This window comes from Myotis lucifugus, unplaced genomic scaffold (assembly GCF_000147115.1).
Source record: "Myotis lucifugus unplaced genomic scaffold, Myoluc2.0 scaffold_10, whole genome shotgun sequence".
In the NCBI taxonomy this organism is placed as follows: domain Eukaryota; kingdom Metazoa; phylum Chordata; class Mammalia; order Chiroptera; family Vespertilionidae; genus Myotis; species Myotis lucifugus.
This window is the reverse complement of record NW_005871058.1, coordinates 8,044,936-8,057,244: the sequence shown is the minus strand read 5'-3', so window position 1 is coordinate 8,057,244 and position 12,309 is coordinate 8,044,936. Positions and strand designations below refer to the sequence as shown.

General features: G+C 43.5%; 1 protein-coding gene and 1 non-coding gene across 2 annotated transcripts in view; both read left to right on the top strand.

Annotated features, from left to right (window-relative positions):
* Positions 1-12,309, top strand: part of CHD4 (chromodomain helicase DNA binding protein 4) — a 30,010-nt gene that overhangs the window by 17,015 nt on the left and 686 nt on the right. The window contains 14 exon segments of the mRNA XM_014451611.2: positions 2,887-3,067; positions 3,152-3,238; positions 3,328-3,416; positions 3,519-3,652; positions 3,957-4,101; positions 4,214-4,379; positions 4,641-4,738; positions 4,847-4,976; positions 5,216-5,287; positions 5,592-5,729; positions 5,986-6,094; positions 6,205-6,337; positions 10,451-10,646; positions 11,808-11,971. Of these exon segments, the coding sequence (XP_014307097.1) occupies positions 2,887-3,067; positions 3,152-3,238; positions 3,328-3,416; positions 3,519-3,652; positions 3,957-4,101; positions 4,214-4,379; positions 4,641-4,738; positions 4,847-4,976; positions 5,216-5,287; positions 5,592-5,729; positions 5,986-6,094; positions 6,205-6,337; positions 10,451-10,646; positions 11,808-11,971 (1,842 nt within the window).
* Positions 4,418-4,556, top strand: LOC111824995. Its single transcript, XR_002828100.1, has one exon.

Genomic DNA, 12,309 nt, shown 5'->3' with positions numbered 1-12,309 from the left:
TCCTGTTTTAAAGTTTGATGCTCAACCACTGATCAAGCTCAGTTTCCTATATGTCTTTCTAAAAGTGTTATATGTACATAGAAGTTACATATGTATTCATCCATGCACACACATAAACATACACACAAGCACATTTTCTCTTTTTCTTTTAAACACAAAAATAGCTGTTTGGTTTTTGTTGTTGTCGTTAATTCTCACCCGAGAATATGTTTCCATTGATTTTTATTTTTTTAAATATTTTTATTGATTTCAGAGAGGAAGAGAGAGATAGAAACATTAATGATGAGAGAGAATCACTGATCAGCTGCCTCCTGCACACCCCCTACTGGGGATCAAGCCTGCAACCTGGGCATGTACCCTGACCAGGAATTGAACCGTGACCTCCTGGTTTATAAGTGGACACTGAACCACTGAGCCACGCCTGCTGCGCTTTCTATTGAATTTTATTTATTTGTTTGTTTGTTTATTCGTGGTTTGTTTTTTCCCAATTGATTTTTATTTTATTTATTTTTTTTTTAAATATTTTATTGATTTTTTACAGAGAGGAAGGGAGAGGGATAGAGAGTTAGAAACATCGATGAGAGAGAAACATCGATCAGCCGCCTCCTGCACACCCCCTAACTGGGGATGTGCCCGCAACCAAGGTACATGCCCTTGACCAGAATCGAACCTGCGACCCTTGAGTTCGCAGGCCGACGCTCCATCCACTGAGCCAAACCCGTCAGGGCCCCAATTGATTTTTAGAGAGTAGAATGGAGAGGGAGAGACAGAGAGAGAAACATTGATGTGAGACACATGGATTGGTTACCTCCTCTGCATGCGCTCCCTGACCGGGGCTGGGGATTGAGCCTGCAACTGAGGTACGTGCCATTGACCGGAATTGAACCCAGGACTTGTCAGGCCAACGCTCTATCCACTGAGCCAAATCGGCTATGGTGAAAGTAGTTTCTTATACATAATGTTCTCTACGTTGCTTTTATCTACTTACTAAATCTTGAAGATACAGTCTAAATCAGCACATAAAAAACTCTCCAACTTTTTTCCACCTGCATAGTATATTCTTGTTTGAAAGTACCATAATTTATTTATTTTAAAAAATTGAGGTATAATTGACATATAATGTTAGTTTCAGGTGTGCAGCATCATAATTTGATAATTTGCGTATGTATTGTGAAATGATCACAATAAATCTGGTTAATATCTATTGCGATATACTTACAAAATGTTTTTTCTTCTGAGAACTTTTAAGGTTGATTTTCTCAGCAACTTTTGAATATGTAATATAGTATCATTAACTATAGTCACCATGCTGTACATTGACTTACTTATTTTATAATTTCAAGTTTGTACCTTTGACCCCCTTCATCCACCCCAAACCCCAACATTTATTAATTTAATAATAATGGATATTTAGGTTGTTTTTAATATTATGCTAGTAGCAGCAGTTTAAAACATTTTAAAACTTTTAATCTAATTTTTATTGATTTCAAAGATGAAGGGAGAGGGAGAGAGAAACATCGGTGATGGAACGGAATCATTGATTGGCTGCCTCCTGCATGCCCCCCACTGGGGATCGAGCCCACAACCCGGGCATTTGCCCTGACTAGGAATTGAACTGTGACTTCCTGGTTCATAGGTCAATGCTCAACCACTGAGCCATCTATACATATAAAAGCCTAAGTGACCGAATGACCGAATAACCAGTTGCTATGACGTGCACTGACCACCAGAAGGCAGACGCTCAACGCAGGAGTTGCCTCCTGGTGGTCAGTGCGCTCCCATAGCCAACCTCTCGCGGCCTGCCAACCTCCTGTGGTCCCTACCCGCCTCTCTCCCCCCCGACAGGCCCTGATAGGCCAATCGGGACTGGGTGAGACGGCCCTGATTGGCCCCAATGATCAATGGCCAGGCCAAGGGACCCCCACCCATGCATTGAATTTGTGCACCGGGCCTCTAATTCTAACATAAGGGATTTGGAATCAGTTAGTGATCCTGAAAAAGTAACAAGACTTTCAGAGGAGCATAAAAATGTTTATGTCCGTTACAGAGACATAAGATGATATATGCTGGTTGTCCCCCCAAAAATGTATACACACTTTGAATGATTCCAAAGTCAGTATTTATTAACATATAGTTCACTTTTGAATTTAAAAGAATCTACAGAAATGAATAATTTTTTTCAATGTCTGTTTTCAAACTGATGACCGTTCTATTCTGGTCCAGGCACTGCTGATGACTGGTGCCAGTTTTGTACCATAAACTTTATTATGTATCCCCATAAAAAAAGTCTAATGGCACTTTTTGATAAGTCATCTTTGTTTAAAGTTTAGTCTGGCTTTATCCATTATTTCAAACCAGTTAAACCTGAAAAGGAGTATAATTAAGTGAGTTGTCAACTATTAAAGTGTGCATACAATTTTTTGGGGTACCCTACATGTGTAATTCTGTTTTTTGCACACGTATGAAGTTTAGAAGAGTATAACCGTCCTACTTTATCTGTTATGAAAATCTTTTGCAGGATTTCAGAAGTGGCTCCATTCTGTCTTGCTAAGGCTCTCACCTCTCTTTTCTACATTTGCTGTCTCCCAACTGTGTATGTGTCAATTGAAAGAGTAGAAGAAACACTATCTCTTCACCCGTCTCTTGTGATAATGGCTCCATTCCATGTTTTTCTTTGGTTATGTTGACTGCTGATCTACACATAATTATGAGGAGCCATGTTGTGTCACTTCAATTTCTTTTAAGTTCTTAGGTTCAAGCAGGCACACCAAGTATTTCAGAGTCCAGTCATGAAAAGGAGCTAGCAGAATGGGAACTGTGAGGACCAGGGGTAGCTGGTGGTGCTGACTTCAGCACCCCTGAGTCCTGGCCCTCCCTCTGTCCCAGGAGGAAGAGGAGGTAGAACGGGAAATCATAAAACAGGAAGAAAGTGTGGATCCTGACTACTGGGAAAAATTGCTGCGGCACCATTATGAGCAGCAGCAAGAAGATTTGGCCCGAAATCTGGGCAAAGGAAAAAGAATCCGTAAACAGGTCAACTACAATGATGGCTCGCAGGAGGACCGAGGTGTGTGTGGCCGGCCCCGCCCCCCACCCATGGGCCGTTCCACTAGAGCAGTGGGCCCCGCTCATCTGCCCTCTCTCCCTCCAGATTGGCAGGACGACCAGTCCGACAACCAGTCCGATTATTCAGTGGCCTCAGAGGAAGGTGATGAAGACTTTGATGAACGTTCAGAAGGTGAGGGCTATGCTTCTCTTCTTGTTGTTTAAATATTGCTTTGTCTAATATCCTACCAGTATCACTCATGCATTCTTTTCTTCTTGCAGCTCCCCGCAGGCCCAGTCGCAAGGGCCTGCGGAATGATAAAGATAAGCCATTGCCTCCTCTGTTGGCCCGTGTGGGTGGGAATATTGAAGTAAGTGCTGTATGATTCTAGGGAGGGGTGGGTTAGTGCTGATATTGGGTCTTTGGTGGAGTAAGACCTGCTCCCTCTCACCTAGGTTCCTTCTCCCCCTAGGTACTTGGTTTTAATGCTCGGCAGCGAAAAGCCTTTCTTAATGCAATTATGCGATATGGGATGCCACCTCAGGATGCTTTTACCACTCAGTGGCTTGTGAGAGATCTGCGAGGCAAATCGGAGAAAGAGTTCAAGTAAGTTGAGAGATGGAATAGGATTGACTTAGTGCAAGGGCTTCTATGGCACTAGTCCAGCTGTGCAGGGAAATGGGCTGTTTTCTCTGATGAAGTTGGCAGGCGAAGCTCTTAGTCATAAGGTTGTGTTCCTATCTGGGACATGGCATGGAGTTTGGAGACCAGCCTTCACAGTGATGATGGGTTTTACCTCAGGATGAAGCCATAGTTGTCTGGGCCAGTACCTAATTGGTGGTGGGGAAAAACCTGGTCTAGGAGCTGGCATAATCGCTGTTTAACTCATTTCTCTATTTCTTCACTACAGGGCTTACGTCTCTCTTTTTATGCGGCATTTATGTGAGCCAGGAGCAGATGGGGCTGAGACCTTTGCTGATGGTGTCCCCCGAGAAGGCCTGTCTCGCCAGCATGTTCTTACTAGGATTGGTGTCATGTCCTTGATTCGCAAGAAGGTGAGCCCTGAACTTCTCTCCATTTTCAGGGTTTCTAGGGGAAACTGGAGGGCCATAGGAAAGGAACCTAGAGCTGGAATTGGATCTTCAACATCTTGTCCTGTTGCTGCAGGTTCAGGAGTTTGAGCATGTTAATGGGCGCTGGAGTATGCCTGAACTCGCTGAAGTAGAGGAAAACAAGAAAATGTCCCAGCCAGGGTCACCTTCCCCAAAGACACCTACACCCTCTACTCCAGGGGACACACAACCCAATACTCCTGCACCTGCCCCACCGGCTGGTAAGTCTGCCTGTACTGTCATTTCTGTTTCTCTGTTCTTGTCCTGGCCTATGGTTTCTCTGCTCACCTGTGCTCAGTAAAACAGGGGAGTCTGGCAGGACACACAGCAACCTCCCTCTCACTTTAGGAGGGCCGTCCTGAGTATAGGGCTGGCTCTTAAAGGCACGAGAGGACAATTTAAGATAAGCCAGACTGAGAAGATATGGCATTCTCTCTGATCTAGGACCTTCTTCCTAATAAGTTGTCTTCTATTGGTTGCAGAGGATGGGGTAAAAATAGAGGAAAACAGCCTCAAAGAAGAAGAGAGTACAGAAGGAGAAAAGGAGGTTAAATCTGCAGCACCCGAGGCCGCTGTTGAGGTAAGAGATGGTTGTAACTGGATGCCGTATGGAAAGCAGATGGATAAACCCACTCCTCCTTTTCATTGCTGGCCTGTCTGCTTCATCTTCTGTCTTTTTTCCTTTCAGTGTCCACAGCCCCCTGCCCCTGCCTTGGAGGATGAAAAGGTCCTTGTTGAACCTCCTGAGGGAGAGGAGAAAGTAGAAAAGGCAGAGGTGAAGGAGAGGACAGAGGAACCCATGGAGACAGAATCCAAAGGTATCCACATTTTCAAGCACTACAGATCCCTGTGTAAATAAGTTGCTCATGAACTTGCAGCCAGGCTGTAGGATGTCAGGAGGAAGTAACACACTGAAGAATCCCATACCCCACTATGACATCTTTTAAGATTTTAATCATAAAGATTTCGGATTAGGATTGTTCCAGTTGGATATAGTGTGGAACAGTGGAGAACCTTCTTCCTTAGATACATTTTCAATGCCATCTGTTCCTTCCAGGTGTTGCTGATGTGGAGAAAGTGGAGGAGAAGTCAGCAATAGATCTGACTCCCATTGTGGTGGAGGACAAAGGTTGGTGTTTGAAGAAGCCTATTGTAGTTTGGGAGGACTCTAAAACTAGAAGCAAGGACTTTATCTCTGGGACACCCCCTTCCAACCTCCGGCCTTCCTATCCACACCCATATATCCATTATCCCAAGTGACTGCTCCATTTGGCCCCATATTTAGTTGTCATTGGGCTAGCAGTGCCTTTTCTGGGTTTGAGAAACACCTGTGTGGAAAAAGGGTGGAGATGGATGATATCTTGTAGCACATAGTGCTATGGATAAGGGCCACAGTGTCTGGAGCTAACATTTTTCTCCTACATATCCTGTAGAAGAGAAGAAAGAAGAAGAAGAGAAAAAAGAGGTGATGCTTCAGAATGGAGAGACTCCCAAGGACCTGACTGATGAGAAGCAAAAAAAAAACATTAAACAGCGATTCATGTTCAACATTGCAGATGGTGGTTTTACTGGTATGAAAATGAGGGACCCACTGAGGTTAGAGGGATCTGATATGAAATTACGGTTGTTAGAAACCAGGGTACAGTGATTTAACCTCTAGTAGATGAGGAAAGCTAGGCTGATTGTATTCTCCTCTGGGTTCCGTGTTAGAAAGTCACAGGCATAGTATTAAAATGGTATCAGGGGGACAGGAATAAATAGTATTTTGAATTCTCACAGTTGTGTGCCTTTCTTTTTCTCCTCAACCTTCCCTAAATTCCTCTTTAGAGTTGCACTCCCTTTGGCAGAATGAAGAGCGTGCAGCCACAGTCACCAAGAAGACTTACGAGATCTGGCATCGACGGCATGACTACTGGTTGCTGGCTGGCATCATAAAGTATCCTTTTCCTGAGTCAGGGTTGTGATTCTTAGTGACGGTTCTGAAGATTCCATAGACTGAGGTTCTTACTTTCCTTGTTTTGTTTTTCCTGAGCAATTTTCCAACAGTCATGGCTATGCCCGGTGGCAGGACATCCAGAATGACCCACGTTATGCCATCCTCAATGAGCCTTTCAAGGGTGAAATGAACCGTGGCAATTTCTTAGAGATCAAGAATAAATTTCTAGCACGAAGGTTTAAGGTGAGCAGGATGGGGAGGAATACCATGTTGAAGTCACAGTCCTTAAAGTACAGAAAGGACTGTAAAGGAGGGAGTCTGTTCATTCAACCATACTGTTCATTGTGTTCTGGGTGCTGAACTTTTTTAAAAATATATATTTTACTGATTTTTTTACAGAGAGGAAGGGAGAGGGATAGTTAGAAACATCAATGAGAGAGAAACATCTCATATCAGCTGCCTCCTGCACATCCCCCACTGGGGATGTGCCCACAACCAAGGTACATGCCCTTGACCGGTATGGAACCCGGACCCTTCAGTCCGCAGGCCGACGCTGTATCCACTGAGCCAAACCGGTTAGGCAGTGTGTGCTGAACTTTTGTATTCTGTGAAAGGCTTTGTTTCTAAGTATCTTCAGTGTTAAAGATCAAGACATACAGACTTGAAAATTAACCAGCTGTTCAAGGGCTGAAGATTGTCTAATGAATGACGCAGACTCTAGTATAGTGGGTGTGTTGGGGAACACTGTAGGTTGGAGTGTTCAGGAAAGATAAAGAGGTGGATTGAGTTGGCTCTCCAAGGAGGCAGGGCTGTCAGTGGGCTGGTAGTACTTTATTCTGGGTCTGAGAGTACCTGTGTGGATAAGGGGAGGAGTGGATACTAAAAGAAGATGCAAAGTAGAGAGCTCTATTTTCAGAATCACTAGGGCTAAGAAGCCCAGGACTGGAGGAAGCCTTACTCGGAAATTAGCAAACATGTATTGAGAATACTTGTGTGCAGACCATCAACATGGGAAAGTGGGATACCATGAAGACAAGACATGTGACTCTAAGCCCAAGTACAATTTGGGGAGTAAGAAGTGTACACTAATAGTCCTAGCTGATTGGCTCAGTGGATAGAGCTTCAGCCTGCGGACTGAATGAATGATCCCAGGTCCGAATCCAGTCAAGGGCACATGCTCGGGTTGCGGGCTCAATCCCCTGTAGGGGGCTTGCAGGAGGCAGCTGATGAATGATTCTCTCTCATCATTGATTTTTCTGTCTCCCTTTCCCTTCCTCTACAAAATATATCTATATATATGTATAAAAATAGAAATGTATACTAATAAAACTTCAAACATTATGTACCAAGCAATGAGTGGCACAGGGATACAAAGACAAATAAGGCATAGTGCCTGTTCTCACGGTGCTTACAGTTTAAAGTAGAGGCAAATATGGGATTAAGTGAATGCCATTCTGGGTATTTCGAGGGAGAGTGCTGAATCCATAAGAAAGTTCTCCAGATGGAATTTGGGGAGTGAGGAGAGAGTTCACAAATGGCTGCATGGGGAATTAAGTTTTGATGAATGTAATATGGAGATTGGAATGGATAGAAACAGAAGGCTAACCTAAAATGGATTAAGCCCAGCAAAGACATAGAGGCAGCAGAGCTTAGGGTGTTTGGAAGCAAGTTGGCCCAGTTGGGTTATAGAAAACACTTGTGGGAGGTTGTAGGTAAGGGCTAGAGGTCAGTAGGTAGGTTTTTTGGCACTGGATAGAGTATGGACTTTACCCTATAGTTAATGGGTAGCCATTAAAGGTTTGTGAAGAGTTTTAATATGACCAAGGGAAATGAAAACAACATTCATGAAATTATAGAACTATCATATTGTGAGGTAGTAAGGGCTGAGCTATGATGCTGGTTGTGGAAAATGAAAAGGATATAGTAAAGGAAATAAAACACCAAAGAATTTATGGAATTTACTGATTTATTGTAGGGGTCAGTAAACCTTTTCTATTAAAAGGCCAGAAAGTAAATATTTTGGGCTTTGGTGGACATATGATCTTTGTTGCAAATACTCAACTCTGTGGTAGCATGAAAGCAGCCACGTGTCATAAGTAAGTATTAATGTGTTCCAATAAAACTTCATTTGTCAACATTGAAATTTGAACTTCATATAATTTTTATGAAATGTCACAAACTATTTTCACTTTTCAGCCATTTAAGAAATGTTAAAAAAAAAAATTTCTTAGCTCTTGGGCCGTACAAAAATAGGCAACAGGCCCAATTTGGCCCCCAGGCCATAGTTTGCTGACCCCTCACTTACTGGATTTGAGATACAAAGGAATAAGCCTTCAGAAATAACTGAAGCTTTGAGCCTGAGTCACTGAGAAAATTAAATTATCATTGGCAGATCAGGGAAGTGAGGAGGAGAGGGAACAGTTTGTAGAAAAGAGGAAGTTCAGTTTTAGGCAAGTCAGTTGGTGTTTCTCACCAGTAAATAACCCTCCCACTACCTGTGCCACCATAAACAAGTGGGATCAAAGAGTGATCATCATACATGGGTGGAATCAGAACAACCAGTGCTTGACCTGCAGGTTTGAAAAGCATCAAATCATTTGCATATAGGTTCTGGCTGACCTAGGAGAGGAAGAGATCTGTTGGGAGAATACTTTGAAAGAACAGCAGCAAATCAAGGGCTAATCCTAGAAAAAGCTCAGTTTGGGGCAGGAAGAGGGAGTTGGTGAAGAAGACAGGGTATATGGCTTGAAAGTGGATGCTTGGTCTGTTTGGAGGTAAATTAGTAGGCCCTGCTGGAGCCAGATCTTGTGGAAGAAACAGCAGCGCATTATCCTCATACTGTCCTTTTTCCTGTCCCCTAATGCATTCTCTCTACCAGTGGATGTGTGAGTAAATTAAGTCTCATAACTTCTGAATCAATATTCTGTCTCTTGAAATATGTTTCAAAGACCCTTTTACACAGCTCCATCAGGCAACAGCTACAAGAGTATGTTGCAGTATGATTTTTGGTGTTGGGGCCTGGAAGCAACCTAGCTGTTCGAAATGGGGAGTGTGGATAGATAAAATATGGATTCACATCATGGAGCACTAAGCAACAGCTAGAAGCAACCAAATGCATATGATATAACAACATAAATGGACACTTTAAGAAGATACGTAGTGGGGAAAGGAAAGCATTTTATATATACAGAACATTCTGTAAACTAGAAATGTGCACAAACTTCAAGAACACCCACCAAAAGACACACAGTAAGTATATTAGAAGGGTTACCTATTGGTGAAGGGAAGGAATGGAAGTGAAATATGAGACAAAGGAAGCAACAAAAAGTTTCGAGAATTTTTTTTTTTTTAAGAGGAAGGGAGAGGGAGAGAGAAACATCGATGTGAGAGCAAGACATTGATTAGCTGCCTCCTGCAGGGGTCCTATGGGGGATCAAGCCTGCAACCTGGACATGTGCCCTGACTGGTTTTCAAACCTGCAACCTTTTGGTGCACAGGACAACGCCCAAACAACGGAGCTACACTGGCCAGAGCCAAAAATAATTTTAAAGAGTAAAACAACTTAAATGATACGATGTAGATATACCCATGGGATGGACTACCATGCAAACCATTAAGAATCGTTTTTTATGAAGTGCAGCAAAGAACAAAGGAAGATGCTTACTATGTAACTTTTAGTGAAACATAATATAGATATGTATATATAGTTTCAATTATGTAAAAAATATCTATGGAAAGAAAAATCTCAGAATGTTAACAGTATCTCTAGGAGGTAGGATTATTTGTGATTCTAATTTTTTTTTTTAATTTTATTGATTTTTTTCAGAGAGGAAGGGAGAGTATGGATAGAGAGTTAGAAACATCGATTAGCTGCCTCCTGCACACCTCCTACTGGGGATGTTTCCGCAACCAAGGTACATGCCCTTGACTGGAATCGAACCTGGGACCTTTCAGTCCGCAGGCCAACGCTCTATCCACTGAGCCAAACCGGTTAGGGCTGTGATTCTAATTTTTTATGCATTCTGAGACCATCAGAAATAAGCAGTAGCCCTAGCCAGTTTGGATCGGTGGTTAGAGCGTTGGCCCACGGACTGAATGGTTGTGGGTTTGATTCAGTCAAGGGCACATACCTTTGTTGCAGGCTTGATTCCCGGTCCTGGTCAGGGTGCGTGCAGGAGGCAACCAATTGATGTGTCTCTCTCACATTGATGTTTCCTCTCTGTCTCTCCCCCTTCCTTCTACTTTCTCTAAAAATCAATGGAAAAAAATATTCTCGGGTGAGGATTAACCAAAACAAAAGAAATAAGCAAAGTGAGTATCACTCTAAGTCCCATCTCCTCTCTATCCCTTGTCCAGCTTCTAGAACAAGCCCTGGTCATTGAGGAACAGCTTCGGCGGGCAGCTTACCTGAACATGTCAGAGGACCCTTCTCACCCTTCCATGGCCCTAAATACCCGCTTTGCTGAGGTGGAGTGTTTGGCAGAGAGTCATCAACACTTGTCCAAGGAGTCAATGGCAGGAAACAAGCCTGCCAATGCGGTCCTGCACAAAGGTAGCCAGTGACTCTCCTGCCTCCTGCTGACTCAGAGTCCTTCCTCCTTGCCCCCTCCCCTCCTCCCCTCCCCCCCAATACACATTTCTTGTTTCCAAAACCTTTTTCAGGGTCCTTTTGTCTGGGAGCTTAAGATGTGCTGGGGATCTGTGCCTTCCTCCTTGGGAAGCTATTATCTTAGAGCAGCGGTTCTCAACCTGTGTGTCGTGACCCCTTTGGTGGTTGAATGACCCTTTCACAGGGGTCGCCTAAGACCATCCTGCATATCAGATATTTACATTACAATTCATAACAGTAGCAACATTACAGTTATGAAGTAGCAACGAAAATAATTTTATGGTTGGGTCACAACATGAGGAACTGTATTTAAAGGGCCAGAAGGTTGAGAACCACTGTCTTAGAGGCAATTAAGGATAGTAGTTCTTTGCCTCTTTTAATATATTCAAGTTCTTGGAGGTGGGAAGCAAAGCAGAATAATATAATGTCATCTGGGATACTTAAGAGGTAACGTAAGGTGATTTAAGATCCCAACAAATTTAGACCCCTTTCTAATGAAAGTTAAAACATTGTGAGGGAGGTGGAAGGTGAAATGATGAAAAGAAGGCATAAATAAAGGAGGAGACAGCTCCAAAAGGTGGAGAGGAAAGATAGTGAGAAAAGGAAACAATAGGAATAAGCTTCTCAAGAAGTAGAGGAAGTAGAGACAATAGGGAGCAAAGGGCAGAGAGGGTTAGGTGACTTTAAGAGGCATAGATACAAAATAACCATGGGATGTGGAGCACAGCATAAGGAATATTGTCAGTAATGCTGTCATGACAGGTATGGTGTCAGATGGTACCAGACTTGTCAGGGGTATCAGTTTTGAAAGTACATGATCATCAAGCCACTATGCTGTACACCTGAAACTAACGTAAAATAATATTGAAAGTTACCTGTAATTAAATAAACATTTAAAAAAGGCATAGCATCATGGACAGTTGGAACTGGAATATGAGGAGTAGGAATTTGAGCGTGGTGGAGGCCAGGTCGGGAGACTGATAAAGGACAGCACTCCAGCACATCAGTCGCTCGGTCACTGAGAAGTCATGGGCAGACACAGGTCCACTATGGTAAGCAGGAGCTGGGTCTTCACCTCGGCTCACCACCTTTTCCCCCTTGCAGTTCTGAAACAGCTAGAAGAACTGCTGAGTGACATGAAAGCTGATGTGACTCGACTCCCAGCTACTATTGCCCGGATTCCCCCAGTTGCGGTGAGGCTACAGATGTCAGAGCGTAACATTCTCAGCCGCCTGGCAAACCGAGCACCTGAACCTACTCCACAGCAGGTAGGACCATTTTCTTTTCTTTTTTTAAAAAAATATACTTTTACTGATTTCAGAGAGGAAAGGAGAGGGGAGAGAGAGAGACATCAATGATGAAAATCATTGATCGGCTGCCTCCTGCATGCCCCCCACTGGGGACCGAACCTGCAACCCCTGCATGTGCCCTTGATTGGATTCGGACCTGGGACCCTTCAGTCCACAGGCCGATGCTCTATCCACTGAGCCAAATCAGCCAGGGCAGGACCTTTTCTCATGGTCTCTGTCCCAGCAGAGCCATTCTGGAAGTTGTAACTTTCACTCTCTGTCCCTAACTGGGCAGGTGGGGCCTTCCTACCAGGGAG